This window comes from Neofelis nebulosa, chromosome 18 (genome assembly GCF_028018385.1).
Source record: "Neofelis nebulosa isolate mNeoNeb1 chromosome 18, mNeoNeb1.pri, whole genome shotgun sequence".
In the NCBI taxonomy this organism is placed as follows: domain Eukaryota; kingdom Metazoa; phylum Chordata; class Mammalia; order Carnivora; family Felidae; genus Neofelis; species Neofelis nebulosa.
Window position 1 is genome coordinate 22236421 of NC_080799.1, and position 21844 is coordinate 22258264.

The window sequence follows — 21844 nt, forward strand, 5'->3', positions numbered from 1 at the left end:
TTGGGCGGCGCTCTTGAGAGGCTGGAAACTTGCGGGTGGGCGGGGGGGGGGGGGTGGCCATCCTGCACCACAAGGAGAGGAGAAGTCTAGAAGAAGTCTACCCAGAAGAAGTAGATCAGTTGGGAGAGAGAAACGCATTGTGGTGTTGAAGTTGCTGCCTTTGCGTTACGCTGCACCTGAAGATTTTTTTTGTTTTCGTTTTGTTGTGTTTTTTTGGAGACAGAGAGGACACAAATGAGCGAGGGGCGGGGTGGGGTGGGGCGGGGACAATCTCCCAGAGAGAGAGAGAGAGAGAGAGAGGGAGACAGAGAAGCAGCGCTCACGCGATGCAGGGCTCGAGCTCACCAATGGTGAGCTCATGACCTGAGCTGAGGTCAGACGCTTAACCGAGGGAGCCACCCAGACGCCCTGAGGTTGGTTCTATTTCGGGACTTTTCTTTTTCAAATCAGCCAGTTTGAGTTGGGTTTTCTGTTGTTTGGGACCACATGGGTCCTGGAGAATACTCTGGTAATCTCAGCTTCAGAAGGGAGCATCCAGCCCCAGAAGGGCTCAGTGGCTTCTCTTGATCAAGGTCACTCCTTGGTCAGGAGTTGCTGTTAAGGCAGGGCCTCATAGACATCAGTGGCTTCAGGGGTCTTACGGATTAGGTTTCTCTGGATATTAGTCAGGACTCCTTTATATGCAGGCTGCAGACACCAGCCTCAAATGGATTTATGAGCATAGATTGGCTCATTAACTGCAAAACCCATTTATATCTAATTTCAGTCTTGGATCCTAGTGTTCAAATAATGTCCTCAGATTCCCTTTCTCTTAATCTATTGGCCCTGCTCTGTATAGGTGTCCTGTTCGGACAGAATCTACCCAAGTGGTGGCAAAGTTGGTTACCAGCAGCTCCAGCCTTTCCTCCCACAAACCTAGCAAATCTTATGAAGACAAGAACATTTTAGGGGCGCCTGGGTGGCTCGGTCGGTTGGGCCTCCGACTTCGGCCCAGGTCACGATCTCGCGGTTCGTGGGTTCGAGCCCCGCGTCGGGCTCTGTGCTGACAGCTCGGAGCCTGGAGCCTGCTTCCGATTCTCTGTCTCCTTCTCTCTCTGCCCCTCCCCCGCTCACGCCTCTGTCTCTGTCTCTCAAAAAGGAATAAACATTAAAAAAAAAAAAAAGAACACTTTACCTAGTAATAGGCGTAGGAAAAGGCCAGGAGCTGCCTCACTTGGGTCGTATGCCCATGCCTGAGCCAATTGCTGTGGCCGAGGAATGGAACGTGCTGGTTGACCAGACCTGGGGCATGTGGCCACCCCATGGGGCCAACGGGGGTAACCAGCCTGAACCATATGGATCAAGAACATGGAAGGAAAATTTGAGGTGCTGTCAACCAAAAGGAGGGGGTGAGTGGGTGCTGAACAGGCAAAAATAGCTGTCGTCCACTACCTTTTAGTCTATTCCCAGTATCCCAAGGTCATCATCACAGCTGTAATTAAATAGACCCCAAACCCTCCCCCTTCTTCAGGCACCCTGTGTTTTCCTTTAACATCAAAATAGAACGACCTGAAGGGCACCTGGGTGGCTCCCTCGGTTAAGCCTCCGACTTGACTTTGGCTCAGGCCACGATCTCACAATTCGTGAGATCGAGTCCTGAGTCGGTCTCTGCGCTTGAGAGCTCAGGTCCTGCTTGGGATTCTCTCTCTCTCTTCTCTCTCTCTGCCCCTCCAGTGCATGTGTGCTTTCTCTCTTAAAATAAGTAAACTTAGGGGCGCCTGGGTGGCGCAGTCGGTTAAGCGTCCGACTTCAGCCAGGTCACGATCTCGCGGTCCGTGAGTTCGAGCCCCGCGTCAGGCTCTGGGCTGATGGCTCGGAGCCTGGAGCCTGTTTCCGATTCTGTGTCTCCCTCTCTCTCTGCCCCTCCCCCGTTCATGGTCTCTGTCTGTCCCAAAAATAAATAAAAAACATTAAAAAAAAATTAAAAAAAAAAAAATAAAATAAAATAAGTAAACTTAAAAAAAAAAAAAAAGAAAGAAAGCGGTTTACCTTAAAAAAAAAAAATAGAATGACTCGAGCCCCGTTACCACCTGTTAGGGACAACCAGGCCCCTCCATGATCTCCCTGAGGATCTCCAAGCAGGGCTCACGGTCTCCTGAGTCAGGTCACGACCAGCCTACTTCTTTATTATTATTATTATTATTATTCTTAGCTTAACTGAGGTATAATTGACAAATAAAACCTGTATATGCTTAAAATGTACGACTTTAGGTTTTGAAATATGTATACATTGTGAAATGATCACCACAAGCTAATATACATATCGCCTCACATAGTGTGTGTGTGTGTGTGTGTGTGTGTGTGTGGTGAGAACACTTAAGACATGCGCTCTGAGCAAATTTTGAGTATACGATACAGTATTGTTAATTACGCGGCCTACTTCTTTGGCTGTCCCCGTACGCTCTTGGTCTCTGGAGTCGCCAGTCTCTTCTGCCCTTCTTTGGCTCCAAAGGAAAACCCCTGAATTTCTCCATTGCCCTCAAAGATCCAAAAACCAAGGCTGGGTGATGAACATTTTCCTCCCCCTCAACTGCCGGTAAATAACTCTCAATTACTTTTCTTACACCCACATTTCCACCCCAAACCAGGCACTAGATGCGGGGAGGGAGGTAAGGGCCTACATTTTTGAGAGAGACATGCTGTTTGGAGACTCTGTCGCTCAGTGACGTAAGCAAGCTGAGTGGGCATCGCGTGAAGGGGATGATGGGACGCTGAGGCTGCCCTTCTGGTCCTTGCGTCGGCATGCTTAGCGGTCACTGGCCGGTAGCTGGGGAAGCTTGCATAGCAGTTAAAGGGCATGTTGGGAAAAAAACGCAATCGAGAACAAAATCCTTTCCCTTCTTTAAAATAAAAAATTGTTTGAAAATGTTTATTTACCTTTCAGAGAGATAGACACAGTGTGAGCAGGGGAGGGGCAGAGAGAGAGGGAGACACAGAATCCGAAGCAAGCTCCAGGCTGCAAGCTGTCAGCACAGAGCCCGGCATGGGGCTCGAACCCACGAACTGCAAGATCATGACTCAAGCGGAAGTCAGACGCTCAACCGACTGAGCCACCCAGGCGCCCCCATAATCCCTTCCCTCCTGAAGTTCAATGTTATTGGAACTTTTCTGATGGACTGAGTCTAACCTGAAGACTATGGGGGGGGGGGGGGGGAGAAGACACCAAGGGCCCTTGAGAAGGAACTCACCATGATCAAGGGGATGTTACCCACCCTACATGGAAAGGGTTGCAGGGGTTTGTCTTGTTTAAGATAGGGTGTGGGAGACGCTGGAAACCCTTCTGGCCAAGCCCCTGTGGCCTTGACACAGGGATTCATCAGTGATGCTAAGCAGCAGGATGAAGCAACAGCGGCAGAAAACCGAGGCCCCCTGGTGGTAAGTCCCGGCACTTCTCTGACACTAGGGCAGTTAGAAGGTGCTATTCGTACACCCACCGAGCGGGGAAACAGGGCCACTGCTGGCATTTGCAGACTTCCCCTCCACCCCTTAATGATCCATTTTAAAGTGTTCTGTTAAGCCCCTAGGTATCCACTCTTATCATCATTGCAGGGAAGCGGCAGATGTTTTGAAACGGCAGGGTTTTCCTTTAACATATCCTAGCTAAAATTCTTGGGTATGAGCCCTTACCCCTGTGATCTAGTCGGAGTAGATTTGTTTTTCTCTTTTCTTACGGTTTTTCCTCTCTATTTTTTTACATGGATAATTACGTAATCTAGTGGATGTCTAGTTTCCTCTTCAGCAAGTAAGCTTCAGGGTATAGGGGTCGTTGGTCTTATTCATTGCTGGCTCCTCGGCCCCTAAAACAGTATTGGGCATTCATTCATTAAGCTGACGGATCGCTGGGGAGTGTCTGTCCTGTGCCAGGCCCTCCACTAGGCATCGGGGGTGGAGAGGGGATAGCAGTTTGCCAAACACTGACGCCGTTCTTGTGGAACTTCCGTTCTAGTGGGCAGAGAACACACTATCGTGAGCCGTGGTGGGTACTCAGCGTGTCATGAGCAGGGTAAGGGGCTCCTGGCCCAGGCGGTTTCCTCTGATCCCTTGATATTTGAGCAGGGACCTGAAGGAAGGGAGGGAGGGAGGGGGCTCCGGGGAGATTTGGGAGAGTCCCCAAATCTACTCAGGTACAGGCCCTGAGGGGAGAGCATGCTGGGCCGTCCCAAGAGCCAGTGTGGCTGGGAGGCAGCACAGGGGAGGGGAGAGGGGATGGGGTGGGACTTTGGAGGCCACCCTAAGGACTACCCGGCTGTGCCCCACTGCCCAGAGAACTCTGAATGCTCTGGTTTCCGTCTTCAGTGGGCTCCCGACACCCCCAAACTTGGTGAGCTTCTCAGTTACGTACTTGCCCAGTACCCAGCCTTCTATGTGGGTTATGTCTGTCTCCATGACTCCATCGCTGGCTGCCTGAGGACAAGGACACCATCTGTCCTGCTCACTGCTGTATCCCGGGTTCCTAGGAGGAAGCCCGGGACACAGAAGGTGCTCGGTAAATATTTGCTGAGTGGTGACTGGGTGAAAGCAGCCTACTCTGTTCCTCTGGGCTCTCGCTTCTATTTTCTGCCCAGTCTGAAGGGCTCCAAGCTGAAGGCGGACGCCAGGCCGGGGACAACTCACTGCCCCTTCCCTCCCAGAACCCGGTCCCTGTTCCCGTCGCCTTCAAGCCCTGGCCGGGACCTGCTCCAGGCCTGAGAGGCCCCAGGAGGCCTGAAGTAGTTGCCCTCGACTCTGCAGACACCCCTTCCCCCACTCAGAACATCTGTCGAGTTTGCAGTTCAAGAGTAATTCTGTGTGCCCTCTCCCTACTCCGTCCGTTTCTGAGACAAGACAGCCACCCAGTGGTAATTTTTCTAGGCTTTTGTTTATTTTATAGCAATTGTCATGATTAGAGAAGTAAATAACACATTTAAAAACCTTCTCAGGGCCAAAGGATGCCAGAATATTTACAAACACATGGGGGGGGGGGTGGCAAGACATGAGGGGCTGGGATTCCGCCCAGGCCCTGAGCCAGGCTTGGATGTTGATGCTAGCCACCAGGACTGTCCCACCGGCCACAGCACGGGCTCAGGGAGCAGTGGCAGCCGTGGGGCTCTGCTCAGTGGGGCTCTAGCTAACCTGTGGCCCCGCCTCCTGCCCAGGGGGCTCCCCACACCCCACAGGCCAGCTCAGAGGGGCCTCTGGGAAGCACCGAAGGACAGGGGCAGTATGGAGGCACAGGGGCTATGACAGAGACCGGGGATGACCCAGTCTGCCCGGGATGGGACGGACACGCTCACACACACACATACAGACACACACACACCTTCACAGAAGAATCGCCAGGGGAAGATCTTTTGTGTGTTTTTCGTCTTCTAAGTCTGCGTGTGTACGGTGTTATTAATTTTTTGCTATTTGTTTCTTCGACAGTGACATAAACTGAGGTAAACATCTGTGACCAACACCTCTCCTAAGGGGCGAAGGGTCCCAACCCAACCAGCAGGTGGCAGCACAGGGCCCCGATGGCCACGGAGCAGGCCGGGCTTCTTCCGCCCTGCTCCTGCGTGGGGCCATCGCTGCCCCTCTCTGTGCCTCCGCAAACAGGGGCTGGGCTACATAACTACGGTCCCCTTCCCGAGTCTAACATTCTAGATACTACGACGAGGGAGAAACTCCCAAAGAGGATCTTAACAGAGAAAGAGAGAGAGAGAGAGAGGGCACACGGCGAGGGACATCTACTTGGAATCTTGCTTCCTTGTTATTGCAGGAGAGAAGGGGTGTCGAGAGGCCTAAGGCAAAAGGAGAAGTCGCGGCTGGGAGAGAGAGGTGGCCCGGATGGGCTCCAGGTGGGCCAGGGGCAGTGACGGGGGGCCTTCTCTGAAACTTGGCCCGTGGTGGGAGGAGGGTTTGCTACTTACCTGGCGTGTGGAGGGCCCCAGTGCCCACTGGAGAGATGGGTCTCGAGGAGGGTGGGCGCACCGAGGAGAGCGGGGCCAGGCCCTGGGGCAACCGCAGTTTGTAAACTGGACCCAGGCAGGGCAGGGGGACCTATAGCCCTTTTGCGCGATGGGAATGAGGGATGAGTGGAGAGGTGGGGGCTCCAGGCCAGAGGGTGGTCAGGCCCTCCCTGGCCAGCCCGGCTCATCAGAGAGCCCCCTCAGATGGCCTAGAACCCCAGTGGGACCCTGGCAGGTGCGGCCCGGGCTGGTGGACGGGACACGGTCAGGCAGAAGGAGCAGCCTCACCCCTGTAGAGGTTATTGCGGGGTCCCAGGCCTCCAGAGATGGCAGGGGTCATGGGGGAACACTGGGTGAGCTGGCGTGCCTGTTTTGCTGCCTGTGGGCTGGAACCAGCCCGCAGGTGCCTCCCTGCCAGATTCCCTGAGGGGCGGGTGAAGCACAGGGGCCTGGACGCCCCCTGGCAGCTGCCTGGGGAGGGTCCTGGGGCAGAGTGGTCTCCAGAGGCGTCTGGATGCAATCACCGAACACACAGGACTGCACGCGTACACGTCCACTCTACTCACACACCGCACGCACGCCTACTCACACACACTCACCCCCCTCCTGTTTCCACGGACCCCCATTCTCACGCCCACAGCGGCATACTCCAGGACCGGGAACCTGGGGGACGCGGGGATGGGGACAACCCCAGGCTGACATGCTGGTCTCCGGCAGAAACCCGGGGGTATTCCTGGCACGAATCACCTCGCCGCCTGCCAGCAGCCCAGGCCGCCGGGTCTGGGCTCGGGGAGCCAGGACCTAGGATCTGGGGTTCCCGGGCCTGGGCAGGCGCGGCCAGCAGGGGGAGCTGGGCCTGCCCTAGGCTCGGCGCTCACTCCCTTCGCCTTAGGGATGCGGTGGGGGGCGGGGGGAGGAGGGCAGCTGGGCCCCGCCCCGGCAGCCCGTCAGTCACGAGGGAGTGGGACGCTCGCTGGGGAGGAGGGGGAGGGCTTCGGGAGCGCCACCTCTAAGGGGCTGTGCGGCTCCAGGCCAGTTGCCCTCCTCCTGTGCTCAGTGTCCTCATCCGGGGAACGGGTTGTGTGGGAGTCACTAGATTCTTCGGGTCCGTGCCTGTACACACACACACTTTTGCAGCATCCAGACATTTGCTACATTTTGCCGAGGGCTTGGCCTCTTCCCTCCAGCCTCCCGGGGAAAGGGGCAGGACGCAGGTGAGCAACGCCCCTGCCCTCAGCTCATCGCCTCCCCCCACCCCCACCCCGCCCGCAGCCAGTGTCCGGGGGCCCTACTCCCCTTCTCTGCCCCAACACTCCAGTCCCCTTATGTGCCCGGGGGCGTGGTGGCGCAGGGTAGGGTGGCCAGGAGGGCAGGACCAGGGGTGGGACTGCGGGACGATCTGCCAGGGGGTGCAAAGGGCCAGGAGCAACTAGGCAGGGTTCCAGGGTTCGGGGCGGTGTGGGGGAGTCTGCCCGCAAGCTCCCTTGCTCCTGGTGTCGGGGGACGGGGGAGGGGGCGCCTCTGAATCCTCGGGTCTGTGGGGCTCGGCTCCTGTGGGCCAAGTCCCTGCCCCACAGGCGGGGCGAGAGGTCTTTCGGTGGCTATCTCGGCGGCCCGCCGCGGACCCGGCGCCTGGGCCCGCCGTCCCGCCTAGCCTACCGCTACTCCCTCCTGCCGCCGCGGGGGCTGGGCGGATTTGCCGCGGCCGCCGCCAAGCCCCCCGTTTTGGCGCGGGCCCGGGGCGGCTCCCGGCGGCCCGGCCTGGTGCGAGCGCGGCGCCCCGGCCCGAGGGCGGCGGGGGCGGCTCAGACGCAGATCTCGATGGCCGTGGCCAGCACCACCTGCCCTTTGCTCTTGTCCGGGCGGCCGTCGGTCCTGCCGGGGGGGCCCGGGGGCGCCAGGCCGGCCTCGGGCACGGGCACGGGCACCGGCACGGGCACGGGCACGGGCGCGGGCGCGGGCCCGACGGCGGGGGGCGCGGGCCGGGAGCCGCTGCCGCTCTCGGTCAGCACCGTCCGCTTGAGCGGCCCGGGCGCCTCGAGGCGCAGCGGCCCGGCGGCGGGCGGCCGGTCCCCGGCGGGCTTGCGCGCGCGGTGCGAGGGCCGGCGCCGCAGCTCGGACGTGAGCTCGTGCTTGAGGAAGCGGAAGACCTCCTTGGCCGGCCCGCGGCGCTCGGGCTCCAGGGCCAGCAGGCGCTGGAACATGCGCAGCGCGGGCTCGGTGAAGCGGCGCCACTGCGACGGCAGCCCGGGCAGGCGGCCCCGCTGCCAGCGCACGAACTCCTCGAAGAAGGCGTCCGCGCCCGACGCCGCCTCCCACGGGAAGTTGCCGGTGAGCACGCAGAAGATGAGGACGCCGAAGGCCCACACGTCCACGCCCGTGTCCACCGCGAAGCCGTCGGCGCGGCCCGCCTGGCACACCTCGGGCGCCGTGTACGGGATGGTGCCGCTGACCCGCTTCACGCGGCAGCCCACGCGGCGCGTCATGCCGAAGTCGGCCAGCTTCACGCGGCGGCACTCGCGGTCGAACAGCAGCACGTTCTCGGGCTTGATGTCGCGGTGCACCAGCTGCCGCCCGTGCATGAAGTCCAGCGCCAGCCCCAGCTGCTGCACGCAGCGCTTCACCGTGTCCTCGGGGAGTCCCACCTGGCGGGCCGGGGGTGGGGGTGGGGGTGGGGGTGGGGGGAGCCGCGCTCAGGGACGGCCACCCCGCCGGGCCCTGCCAGGCCCCTCCCGCCGACCAGTCCCCACGGCCGCCCGCCAGGCCCCGCCGGCCTCGCCCCGAGCTCCCGGTCGCATTCCCGGGGCTGCCGCCTGGGCCATGCCTCTCCCCTCCCCCACCTCACCGGGGCACCTCCTCCTCCTCTCTCTCGGGCCCAGTCATTCTCATCCCGCACCCCCCCACCCCCACCCCCACTGCAGCCACAGACCCGGGCCTGAGCGCCCACGGTGGGCCGGGTGCCCTTCCCGCGCTGTCTCAACCCCTCACAGCTGCTGTTACGCCCACTTCCCTTATAGGGACATAAGGCTCTGAGAGGCCTTGCCACTCACCCCCTGAGCGCAGGAGCAGATTCATACCTGGCACCACCAGGCGCAGAGCCGGGAGCCTGGGATTTTCTGCGCACTCCCTCCCACTCCAGGGCACCTCCTCTGGGAAGCCTCTGGTGGCCCCGCGGCCTCCTCTCCCCCCTCGTGCCCCCACTGTTCCTACGCAGCATCAGACAAGGCTGCCGAGGAGGGTGGTGTTGGACTTCATCCCAGGGCCCTGGCCGCTGCCTTCCCCGAGCCTGGCTCAGTCTGTCATCTGGCTTATTTCGCAGTGTCTGTTCCCCACGAGGAGGCGCACAAGCCTTTATTCCTAGTGTATCCCGGGCCCTCCGGTGGCTGACGTACAGAAGGGGCTCCGTAAATGCTTGTTGGCTAAATAAGTGGTCTGACTGCCCCCCGCCCCCCCCCACTCTCCCCCTGCAGGGGTGGGAAGACATCTCCCCTTTCCCTGGGCCGCCACACCCAGTACCTGAGGAGGAATGATGTCGAACAGGTCCCCGGCAGGTGCGTACTCTTGGGCGAAGACGTAGCAGTCCTCGGTCTCAAAAACCACGTCAAAGACCTTGATGATGAAGGGGCTGGAGGAGAGGCTGCTGGTGATGCTCACCTCCCGCAGGAAGTTCTTCAGCTTGGTCTTGTTCTTGTTCACAAACTTCAGCGCCATTTTCGTGCCTGACGGGGCAGGAGCCACAGTGGTGAAGGCTCCTGTCCCCGCGCTCCCGCACCTGACGTCCCCAGGCCTGCCCGCACAGCCCGTCCCCGCCACGGGGCAGCGTGTGTCTGTCCTCATCTTACTGGTAGCAAACTGAGACCCGGGGAGGGGAAAGGACTGGCCAAAGGCCAGGCAGCGAGTCGGGGGTCAGGCCGGGTCTCCTGCCCCAGCCTGCCGGCCTCGGTGAGGATGGCCTGCTGCTTCCTCCACTCTCCCCTCTCCTTCCTGACGTACAGGATCCTCCTTCACGTCTCGGTCTCCCCCCACGCTAGAACGTAGCCCCCTGAGCGCGGGAATCTGTCTCGCTTGTTGCTGTATCTCCAGTGCCTTCAACAGTGTGGCGCACAGTAGGTGCTCAACACATGTTTGTTACGTGGCTAAGGAGGAATTAGACACTGAGAGGTGAGGGTCTGCAAGGCATAGGTCCCTGACTCTGCACTTGGGCAGCCATCTGTACCCACTGAGGGTGCAAAGCCGTGTGACGCACACGTGTCCACAGGGCCCTTACCTGTCACAGGGCCCTCTCTTCACTTCGCACTCACAACCCGCGCCTCATAATGACCCTGGGAGGTGGGCCAGCCCTAATGCTATCCTATTTTTAACAGAGGAGGAAACCTACGCACAGAGAGGTTAAGTCACTTGCCCAAGGTCACACAGAGAGCAAGTGGCAAAGGTCAGGCAACCCCATGTCCAGTGTTCCTCCCGCCGCTGTCAGTGGGCACAGAGCCCCCGCCCCCCGCCCCAGGTGTGTGCAGCTGTGGGAGCTCACGAAGTCCCCGTCCCTGACTGGCTGCATGGGCACCGCTGTGAGGCTGTGCTGTGGGGAAGGCATCATGCTCGCGGGGAAGTGAGAAGATTCTGGAGCTGACTTCTGGGGTCTTGCCCTGGCTCACAGCCTCTACAGCTGCATGAACTTAGCTGAGCGATGGGTCTCTGGGTCTCGGTGTCTTCATCTGAGAAATGGAGATGGCCACAGTGACCTCCCGGGGACATCTCCCACCCCTCCTGAAGCGTGGTGCCGTTTCCAAGGACGCACCCTTGGGCTCTGTCCACTCCGCTGGGGTCAACTACCCCCGATGGGCCAGTGATTCCGCAAACACCACTGCCAGCCCTGACTTCTCTCCTGAGCTCCCGATGTCCCGGGGTCATGCCCTTGGCCCCAAAGCAGCCCACCCTCCAGTCTGGGCCCCGGGCCCCGTCTCAGGTCTCCCTGGGCCGCTCAGGCTACATCTCTCCACCTGGACCACGAGCTCTGTCTGCCTGCTGACCCCTCGGCTCCGGAAGCGAACACCCACGAGCCCCAGGCAAGTCCCCCCGCCCCCCGCCCCCCAGCCTTCACACCCGCCGCCGGCAGATGCTCACCCGTGCCCTTGTAGGCCACCAGGTCGACCTTCCCATAGGTGCCCTTGCCCAGCTCCCGGACGAGTTCGTAGTGCTTGGTGACATCGCTAGCGGCCAGCGTGCGGAGGGTCAGTGCCTGCATATCTTCAGTGAGGAGCGGCACGCCTGCCCCCAGCCCAGGGGCGGTCCCCGGCCCACAGCAGGGCAGGGAGCGGGGTGGCTCGGGCTCCGGGCAGCCCACGCTCATCTTCTCCCTGTTGTGGGGGGCGCGGCACCAAATGTGACATCAAGCCAGGGCCCCCTGGCCCAGCCACCCGCTCCTTCCCCGGTACCTCGGGTCCCCGGATGCCAGGCTCAAGATGACCACACGGGGGCGACGAGCATCTATCCCCTTTCCCCCAAGGCTTCAGGGCCAGGCCTGAGCCACACTCCCTGGAGACACGGTCCCTGCCCCCGCAGTCCCCACTCGGGTACCACTGGCCCGTCTGTCTCAGGCTGTCATCCGGACACAGCCTCAGACAAGGCACACGTGTTTACGTCACACAAAGACACTCCGTGTACCAAGTTCACACGGCCGCTCCTGTCGGCAAATACTGATCACCACCTGCTGTTCGCCAGGGGCCTGCTGCTCAGAGCCCTGGGCCCGCATCGCTAAACCGACAGGTAAGAATCCCACCCTCACGGGACTTAGGTTTTGGGGAGGAGACGGGCGATAAACATAGTGAACGCGTGAATTACACATTATGATACAAGCAAGGTGTTACGGGCTTTTGAGAATGTAAGGCAAGGGGTGGGGAAGGTGCGGTCTCAGGGCAGGGGTCACGGTAGCAAATTCCTCAGCCAAGCAGGCGCAGACAGAACTCTGGCGGGGTGGTGCAGATGTCCCCCGCTCCCCCAACAGCCTTACGCCCCTCCCCCCTCCCCAGACAACACAACCCTGCTCAGGCATACGCGGCTACAGGTGGCATCCCGGGCCCCACCTCCCTCCCACACCAGCTCCGCCCCAGACCCAAGGCAGAGCCCAGGCCCACAGAGACCCAGCCCTCCCCTGCCTCACCCTCCACATTCACAGCCTGACTGACCCCTTCGGTATCCGCACAAGCTGCACCCACCCGTCAGAGGCACCGAGTTTGTCCCCAGTGTTGGCGGGTCAGGGAACTGCTTTGGGGAGAGTCCGGGGCCGGGTGAGAGTGAACGCCCACCTGGGGCCTGCATTTCTTGTCTGTCAAGTTGGCGGTGGGGGTGCTGGGAGCGAAGCTTCCAGGAGCAGGTGCGCACGTGTCTGTGCGTGTACCCGCAGGAGAGGCCGGCACCGAATCCTCCATAAGCTGAGCCCCGGGAGCCTGCCTCCTGGCGCACCTCCCCTTACCCCCTCCTACCTCCCATCCCAGGTGACTCACCCCACACTTCCCCCAGCCCCCACCCCTGCAAGACAGCCCAGGGGTCTTGGATAGCCGACCTGGAGCTAGCCACCCGGCTTTGAATCCAGCTCTGTCACCTGCTAGCTGGATGGCCTTGGGCAAGTTACTTCAGCCTCCCATGCCTCAATTTTCCATCTAGAAAAAGGACGTATTAGTGCCTTTTCTCTACGGGCTGCTCAGCCGTGGAGCGCTTGGTGCCTGGCACACGTAAGGGCTCTGTGAGTGCCCCGGAGTGGTGTCGTGCATCCTGCGTCCCCTCCGGCTGAGCCGGCCACAGGCTGCTCTCGGGAGCCCCGCATCCTCACCCCGGCCCAGCCGCTCCCCTTCCAGGCCCAAACCCTCTTCTCCTCCTCTGCCTTCCCCTTCCCTCTTGGCACGACCCAGCCTCCCACTTCACACGGAGAGGAGGAACATCAGGAGGGAACTTCCTGGCCTCCCACGTCCTCCGGCTGGCTGGGGGAGCAGGGGGCCCTCTGCCCCTCCTCCGATTTGGCTCCTGCCCCCTCTGCTTCCTCAGGATCCTGCTCCCCCACTCAGCCCCCTTCCCCTCCATTCATGAGCAAACCCTACTCCATAGAAGCTTCCCCCGCTGCAGGCTCTGCCCTTCCTTCCCTAATTCCTTTGGTCTGAACGGATGCCAGGAGTCTGTCTGAAACGCCACACGAATGCCCTCAGGCTGCAGCCTGGATTAGCCCATTTCATAGACCCCCACGGGGGATGGATGGCGCCAGGCCCACGGACACAGGGTCCCGCTGCCCCTACCTCTGCCAAGCTCCTTGTGTTGAACCCGACTGGGCCGTGGCACCTGTCACCCGGTCTCTGTGCGGTCCCAGCTCCAGCCAGACGGCACCCTGTTACTGTAGCCGCCGACTAGGCTAAAGTGGGCGGCATCTCCCCGTGGTGGTCTTTCCTTGCCTTCGGGGCTAGAAGGGGTCACTGGTCCCAACCTCTGCCAAATATCCCTCCCTGCCCCCCCACTCCCCGTGGGGAGAATTCCGAGTGAGGAAACCCAGGCGATCTGCTTTGAGGCAGCAGGGAGGGGTAAGGCTGTCTCTGGGTGAGCGTCCTCAGGCCCTTTCAGGGGAAAGTGCGGGCCGGTCCCCCAGGGGGTCTGATGAGTACACACCCTCTTTGCCTTGAACTCTTCCCCCTGCCGGCCAGTGAGACGCTGGGCTGCTCTGCTGACCTACTTCTCTTGATGATTGTGGACTCCCCAAGGGCTGCTGCGCTGGGCAAGGCCATGGGCGTGCAGGCACATATACACACCTGTGTGCAACACTCCCGCTTTGGGCTTTGGCCCTGCCAGTCCTTTGGGGCTGTTTCTACGTCCTCTGGGAGGTTGACCGACTGGCAGCTGCAAGTTGCTAGAAGCTCTTTCTCCCCCTCTCCCCTCCTCCCTCGCCCGGGGGCTGTGGGGTACATGGCTCATCCCTGCTGCTTTGGCCTCCGAGATGCACTGTGCAGGCAGCTGTCTGGGTCGGGGGTGCAGCCACAGTGGTGTGGGTCTGGGTCCCACATTTGCCCCCTGCACTCCGGTTTAGCCCTTGCTTTGACCACCACCCTGCACTGCATCTCGGTGGCTTCAGTGCCTCTCGAGTCTCCTCTGCCAGTCCCGCTGCCCGCCTTGATCTCCCCCTGCCCCACAGCCAATCTTCTCTTTATCCTCACGCCCCACTCTTCCAGGAAGGCTTCTCTGCTGCCCCAGTGCCGGGTCCTGCCTCTGCTGAGTCCCAGGATTCACATAGGGTCTGTGTGGCTCTCTCTGAGGGTTCCTGTTGAAGATCTTGGGGTGGTCTCCATTCCGTCCCCTGTCTGTTCCCATCAACAGGCCAAGAGCTCTCCCGGGGGTAGTGGCTACTTTCTCCCAACCTTTCTTAGTTCCTAGGACCCAGTTTTGGGGGTCCCCACTACTGGCCCCTCCCTCCTTCACAACCTCCCTCTCCCTTCAGACCTGTTCTCTGCCAGCCGTCAGCAGGCGACAAGGAATTAATCCACACAGCCCTCCCCGTCGCTGCGTCATAGCCCCAGGTACACGCTGCCTCTGACCCAGTTACGATGCATGTGACTTAAGTGGCACAGTGGGGAGCGAAAGAAACAGCATGGGCCTTGGGGCTCAGCAGGCTTGCCCTTGATCCTGCCCTGCGCCACTTTTTAGGTGGGTGACCTTGAGCGAGTCACTTGTCTGGGGAAAATAACAACAATGGCAATAGCAAGCAACTAACGCTGAAATGGGGCTTACTACCTGCCGGGCCCTGGACTCAGGATGAGCTCATCTTATCTTCCCGATTCAACGGGTAGGTGTCATCATCACCCCCATTTTAGGGCTGAGGAGAACGAGGCACAGAGAGCCTGAATAACTCGTCCAAGGTCATGCAGCTCGCGTTGGGACTGGCTCCAAAGCCGGTGCTCCGAACCACTGTTTTCCCAAGTGGGGAAACCGAGGCCCAGGAGAGAGCAAAGCCTGAGCCGAAGACGCCCATGCATTCGCTCAGCTCCTGCTGGGAGGTGACTGAGCGGCAGGCACTGTCCAGGCGCTTCACGGGTATTAACTCACAGCAGTAGGTAGACCAGCAACTTCCTTCAGGCGGGGACTCCAGGCCAGAGAGTAAAGTAAGACACATCCGCCTCCCCGAGTGGTCGAGGGCACATACACCTGGCATCGGTGGGAACTTGACCTGAAACTATTTTGCCTTCGTCACCATTGCCTCCGCTTGAAGGAGCGGCTGTGGACTCGGTGGCTGTGAACTTTCCAGCAGCAGGTGGTGGAGGCCCCTGGCTGGCCCCCTGTTCCTCCCATGTAGCCGGCCATGCCGGGGGACCTCACGTGCCTTGCACCTCAAGTGTGTGTGTGTGTGTCCTCGCTGGCCCCGAGGGAGGCCCTTGGTTTCCGGTCTGTGTTGCTGAAGGCAGGTGGGTGTCACCCAGCCTTCCCGGCAGCAGTTGTGGCTCTGGCCCTGTGGGCTGGGTCTTCTGCCGCACGCCGGGAGGGCTTCCCAAGCAAGAAACAAGACCGAACCGCCTACCACTTCCTGTTGGCAGGTGGCTTGGGCTGGGTGCCTCTCTTACGAAAACCATACCCAATGCACAACCCAACTCAGAGCTACTTTGGAGCCTGCCTTCCCTACCCTCCCCCACCACAGGCACACACAGTGCCAGCTTGGCAAAATGTCACTTACTGAGTCCTCATAAGAACCCTGAGAAGAAGGGCAAGATGCTCCCTCGGTTTTTTTTTTTTTTCTTAAAAACACAGCTATATTAGTACACACCACAGAATTTACCGGTAGTAGGCGTACGATTCAGTGATTTTAGCAAACGTCCGTTGCCGCAATCAAGTGCTGCTTTCTGTTTTATAGATGAAGAACCTAGGAGGTTGGTGATTTACTATGGTTCTGGAAAAGACAGCCACTGTCCACCAAAACTTTGTGTTCCCTCTTTTATAATACAGAGCTGCTGCTGGAGGGTGGCTGTCGGCAGGGTACTGCATTTCCTGCCTGCCTCGCATCCGGATGTGGCCATGTGACCAGTTTTCCCCAATGGAACGTGAGCAGCGATGATGGATGTGACTGTCTTTTAAGACTGGGAGGAGTTTCTCCATTCTCTCATCGGTCCTAAAAGACAGTGGAGTTACAAGATAGGAAGGAGGAGCCTGGGTGCCTGGCTGTAGGTCTCCTGGCCAAGAGGATTACCCACTCTGCATTTTATGGGAGCCAGGAGCGAACGGCTATTGTGTTAGGCTGCTGAGATACAGGGGCTTGCTTGTTACAGTGGCTAGCACTACTCTAATCCAAGGATTATGTAGCAAGGAGGCCAAAAAGGTATGATTTGAACCTCGGTTTGTCCACTTGCCTGGAGGATGGCCAGTCTCAAAAGAGAGGGGGGCCTGCGCTTACCCTGTCTCCTGGGAGGATAATAATACTGGCAAATGTTTATTGAGTGTTTCCATATGTCGGGTGCTGTGCTAACCACGATGGATTCAATCATTTAACAGTTACAAGCCTGGGCAGCAGGTTCTCCTATCATTACCCCATTTTACAGAAAGGACTCCTGATACACTGGTGGGCTAACTAATTCGGATTTGAACTCAGGCGTCAGGCTTCAGGTCCCGTGCTCTCATGCACCCCATCCGCTGAGGCTCCTGAAGGTAAACCCAAGCAAACAGCAACCTAAAATGAGACCGTTGTTACAGTCCCAACAGGGAGGACATGTGTTCTCCATCACTGGGGGAGAGAAGCAGAGAGTGGGGAGTTGGGGGTGGGAGGTGAGGTTGGACCAAGTGATATCACCCAGGCCTTTCTTACTCTCACTCGGGGGGGGGAGGGGGTCTAAGATTCTCTGTCCCCATAGTACAGGCAAACCCCAAGAGTATCCTTAACAAAGCTCTGGCCTAGAAGGATTCCATCCGCAGACGATTGTTGCTGGGTGGGTCACCTCCTTGGGTTCGTCTTATTAAAAGCCGTGTGAAAAAAGCAGCCATAAGGCATTATTTCAGGTACTGAGTGGGGACAGGGAGCCTGCTTCACTCTGCTTCTATGTAAAGCGAGGGGGTGGAGGCTCATTCCCCAAGCCTCCATGCCGAGCCAGCTCCCGATACCCCCTGGCCCCCTTATCTGCCTCCAGGCTTCTGCCTCTGAGGCCTCCTTGTCCGTGTCTTAAGACCACATCAGACCCACTCCTTGTCTTGCTTAGGAATTTTCAGTGGCTTCTTAAGTCGGCCTGTGGTGCTTTTTTCCTGCTCAGCATGAATTTCCCTTTCTTCAGGGAATGGCCCCTCTCTCAGGCCACGTGGTTCAGTAAGGTGGTCTCCATCTTGGCTTAGGGGCAGGCCTGACCTGGGCCTAGCTGGCCAGCACATCCATCCCACCTGCCAGGTCATGTGACCGGTTCACAGATGAACCTGTGACCAAAGGTGGCCCGCTGGGATCTAGCCCCAGGACTCTGGCTGCAGCTGTCAGGAAAGAGATGCCTCCTGATCCCTGGGATGCGAAGCTGGAGGACCCAGGTCTGGAGCTGCTGGGGGGCCAGCTTTGCCACCATGCGGGGAGCGCCTGCCTGAGAATGAAGCAACAGAGAAGAAAGGCAGAGCTGTAAGGCGGAGAGGTTTCTGATGGCTCGGGGCACCTGGATCCAGGCATGACTAAAGGCAATTATACTCCTGACCGTTTGTTTCATGCATCGATACATTTCCTTTCTGGCTTGAGCCACTTTGAGTTGAGTTTACGTAACTTGCAACCTTAAGATTCCAGATAAGTATACCCGCTCGGGCCCGGGCACCACGTAGGGTGCTGGCACGGGGCGAGTAGGTTAGAGTGAAGCATGAGGTAGAAGGTGTGAACCTACACTTCAAGAAGGCAGATAAAGTAAGGAGTCAGGTGACCAGAAGTCCGAAAAGCCAATGTCAGCACTCCAGCATTTCCAAGGAGGGCATGGCAGTGGGGGTCAGGGTGGGTTCCTGGAGGAGGTGACACACAAATGGGCTTTGAAGGGGGCTGACAATCCGGTAAGAAACCCAAGAGCTCCTTGAAAGCAAGCCTCATGCTTTAGTCACCTTGGTGTTCCTAGCACTTAGCCGGGGTGTGACAAATGGCAGGTGAGTAACGCTTTCCGTGTTGGGCAAGTTGTAAATTTGTGTCTCTTGGCTTTCCTGAACGTGACCCTGCAGGCCCAGTTATTTCCTCGGGGGCTTGTGTGAGGTAGCATCGGCCCCGTTTTAGCGATGCAGAGACTGATGGCCAGAAAAGAACAGTGATTTGCTCAAAATCACACAGAAAGTCAGTGGCGGGGCGGCACTAGAGGCCAAGGTGCGGGGTGAGGTGTGCTCTCCCCCCAACAGCCAGGGCCCCAAGCTCAGCAGAGATGGGTGTGGCTGGGAGTGCCACCGGTGTGGACAGAGTGGCAGGAGGTACGAGGATAACGGTGATAGCGGCTGCTAACACTAAGGATCCCTGTTGTGTGCCAAGGGCCTCACAAAAATCAACTCATCTAAGCCTCCCAACATCCTACGACACAGGGGCTATACTTCACCCCACCCAAAGATGAGAAAACTGAGGCCCAGAGCAGTCATGTTACTTGATCAAGATCATCCGGTCAATGGCAGAGTGGGGATTCAAATCCAGGCATTGTCACTCCAGTGTCCAAAAGCCTAACCACTCTGTTTCATTGACCCTAAATTGATATAGTACAGATTATCACTCATATTCTCAGTATGCCAATGCTTTGCATTGCTGCTGTCATCCAATCTTCACAGCAACCCCATTTTACAGATCGGGACACTGAGGCTCAGAGGGGGTCAGTAGCCTGCCTAAGGCCACTCAGCCGGTAAATTGCAGAGACCAGGACTGAACACTGAAGTTCCCCTGCTCCGCTCCACTCCTCTCCTCTCCCCTCCTCTCCTCTCCTCGCTCTGGCCCCAGCCTTCAGCACCACAGGTGAGGACAGCACCCAGGCGGGCTCAGTGCTAAGTGCAAGGTTAGGAGAGGCGGGAGCTGGGGAAGCAGGCAGGGTGGATGGACCACTGCAGACCTGGAACTCCGGCCTCCAGGGCTGGAAAAGGATGCACAGGTATACTGCCGCTGATTTAACCAGACCCCTAATGGGTTGTGTTCAACTTTTTTTGCTACTACAAACGATGAGAAGCCTGCACATAAATCATTTTGCTGTGTGCCGATGTGTCTGTAGGCTCAATTCTAGAAATGGGTTGCCAGGTTAAAGGGTGAGTGCGTTTGGAATTTCTGTAGAATGTTCGATTCCCCCAGAGGGCTGTGCCACTGGCCTTCCCCCAGCCGTGTAGGAGAGAGCTGCTTCTCGGTGGAGCAGGGCAGCGGCCACCAGCTCCTTCGCCTTCTGTGGGCTTCTGTATCAGAAATGTGGGGTGGTGGTGGGGAGATACGAATAGGTTTCTCACTTGCTTGTTATTTGCATAAAGTAACTCTGGAATCAACATCAGACATTAATAAAGGTGCTTGACCACCCTTGGCACTCACTCCCACCTCCTCCTTCAGCTACTGCGGTAACCTCCTGTCTGGTCCCCCCACCTACCACAATCTATTCTTCTTTTTTTTAATTTTTAAAATGTTTTTATTTATTTTTGAGACACAGAGACAGAACATGAGCAGGGGAGGGGCAGAGAGAGAGGGAGACACAGAATCCGAAGCAGGCTCCAGACTCCCGAGCTGTCAGCACAGAGCCTGACGCGGGGCTTGAACTCACGGACCGTGAGATCATGACCTGAGCTGAAGTTGGACGCCCGACCGACTGAGCCACCCAGGCACCCCTACCACAATCTATTCTTGACCCAGCGGCCAGGAAATCTGGCAGAACCTACTCAGGTCGCATTGTTCCCACCATCAGCTCCCATTTCATTCCAAAGTCCTTACAAGGGGCCTCAACTTACCCCTCTGACCTGTCTCCTCCCTCCCTCTGCTCCACACACACTGGTCTCCCTGCTGTTCCCCCAAACGCGCCAGCTCCCGGCCTGGGGGCTGTTCTCTCTGCCCTTAGATGGCTCCGTGGCTCCGTTCTTCCAAGCTCTGCTCAGATGACAGCTTCTCAACCAGGGCTACTCGACTGCACTCCAGTTATCCTGCTCCAGCTGCCCCCAGGGGAGGGTATCACTCTCTAGCGTGTTATAGAATTTAGTGACTGGCTCTATCGGTTGTGGCCGTCTCTCTTCCCCACCAGAACTTAAGCACTAGGAGGGCAGGGACTTTGTTGGGCTGGTTTTGTTCACTGCTGATCCCCCAGCAGCTAGCACAGTGCCTGCACAACACAGCACTTAATCGATATTTGGTGAATGAATGAATGCATACATCCCTGGGGAGAGGCGTGGGAACTGAGTGACCAGAGGCAGGGCAGGAATGAAACTTTTCACTAGGATTTCACAGTCCTCTTGGGTCTAGGGAGTACAAGGAAGTAGGCTCAGTTGGTGGTCGAGGCAAAGCCAAAGGAAAATGCAAGGGGAGGCCATGTGCATCCACCTAGGCTCAACAGCCCAGGGCTGGGATCCCCTGAGAGGGGCCAGAGGAGGGGTGGCCCCTGGGAGCCTCCTGGACACCCCACCCTGAGCAGAGCCCTCTCTATGTCCCCACGGCAGGTGCCGTAGTCTGGCTCTCGGCTGTTCACCACCTTCCCTAGAGGGTGTCCTTGATCCTCTCATTTGTTTGCCCCACTGAAGAAATCTGTTCACGCGTGGGTCCTCCTATCTGCTGCCAGAGAGTGGGGAGACCCAGAGCCTGGTCCCGCTGGCCCCAGAAAGAGGCCTATGGGGTGCTTGGAAAAGCACTTGCCCCTGCTGCTGCCCCCAAGGAGCTCTGGTCAGCCACCTGCCTTCCCTTCTCTTCAGTCTTCCAGTCTATGAAATGAGCTATTTAGTGGTTCTTATCCCTTCATCGGTCACCGAAGGTTCACTACCCTCTCCTCTGAAAAAGTCCACAGCTACCCCATGCACACTTGTATGTACGACATCGGGGGGGGGGAGTGGTGGTCAGAGCCCCAGGGAGCCCTCAAGAGACTCCAGATAAGGCCTCTCCCTCCCCTTGGCCTTTCAACACAAATATAAACTCTAGCAAACATTCTATTCTGGTCAAAAGGAGAAAGAGAAGAATATTCTCAAATCACTTCCTTGTCTTCCCCCTTGTGCAAATTCCAGCTCTATCCCTTCTTGCTGTATGACCTGAGGCAGGTTGTGCCACTTTCCTAAGCCTCAGTTTGCCCGTCAAGAAAATGGGGCTGAGAATGCCCATCTAACGTGGTGGGCCTCTGTAAGAATTAAACGGGCACTGGCTGGACAGAGGGGCCTGGGGCCGTGGTTCCGTCGTGGATTTGGCACAACCTTGCACCACCTTGGGTAAGACCACACTCTGACTTTGTCTCGGCTTTCTATGCTGGAAATGGGGGCTCTGCTAAATCTCACCCCCTGAACCCGCCTGAGCCAGAAGGGGCTTTGGAGGCCATCTGACCCAGCTTCCCCATTTCCCAGGTGAGGAGGCTGAGAGAAAGAGCTGGGACTTCAACAAGATCAAGCAGGCGAAACTGGAAAGACCTTCTGGCCACTGCCCTCCCCACTAGGGGCAGCCTAGGGTTCCCCTCGCTGCGAGGCTCGGCCTCAGCCTCCCCTCCCAGCTGGCGCAGTCTGCCCCTTCCCTGGGGCACATCCTTGGCGGTTATTAATAGCCTGTGACGCTGTCTGCCTGCAGCTGGTGCCCAGAGCTGGAACAGGCTCTCTGCTCCTTTTTGCCCTCCCGGCCGGACCCTGGGGGGAGGGGGGAGTCCTGGGCCTCACCCCTCCCCACTGGCCTGAGGGCCCAGTCCCTGTGGCAGCCCCTGCGGGTGTGGGAGGTGAGCCCTGTTGCCTGGGTG

The 21844-nt window shown here is 58.5% G+C and overlaps 1 protein-coding gene and 2 long non-coding RNA genes across 7 annotated transcripts in view; 2 read left to right on the forward strand and 1 right to left on the reverse strand.

The window, feature by feature from the left end:
- The first annotated feature begins 7079 nt into the window (after positions 1-7079).
- On the forward strand, positions 7080-9396 carry LOC131501494 (uncharacterized). Its single transcript, XR_009256806.1, has 2 exons — positions 7080-7183; positions 8987-9396. It is a non-coding gene; the product is annotated as an uncharacterized LOC131501494 (long non-coding RNA).
- Positions 7468-21844, reverse strand: part of SBK1 (SH3 domain binding kinase 1) — a 47753-nt gene continuing 33376 nt past the window's right edge. For 2 of the 5 annotated variants that reach the window (XM_058711734.1, XM_058711733.1), the window contains exons 2-4: positions 11091-11323; positions 9486-9688; positions 7468-8614 (exon numbers count right to left, since the gene is read on the reverse strand). In XM_058711734.1, coding sequence (XP_058567717.1) covers positions 7775-8614; positions 9486-9688; positions 11091-11316 — 1269 coding nt within the window. In that variant the 5' untranslated portion in view covers positions 11317-11323 and the 3' untranslated portion in view covers positions 7468-7774. Of the gene's footprint in view, positions 8615-9485; positions 9689-11090; positions 11324-12181; positions 12294-14732; positions 14920-15044; positions 15581-21844 lie in introns of those variants that run through there. The other 3 variants (XM_058711737.1, XM_058711735.1, XM_058711736.1) reach the window with 3 other exon arrangements.
- LOC131501493 (uncharacterized) lies at positions 12419-16417 on the forward strand. The gene is made up of 2 exons (XR_009256805.1): positions 12419-14784; positions 15936-16417. It is a non-coding gene; the product is annotated as an uncharacterized LOC131501493 (long non-coding RNA).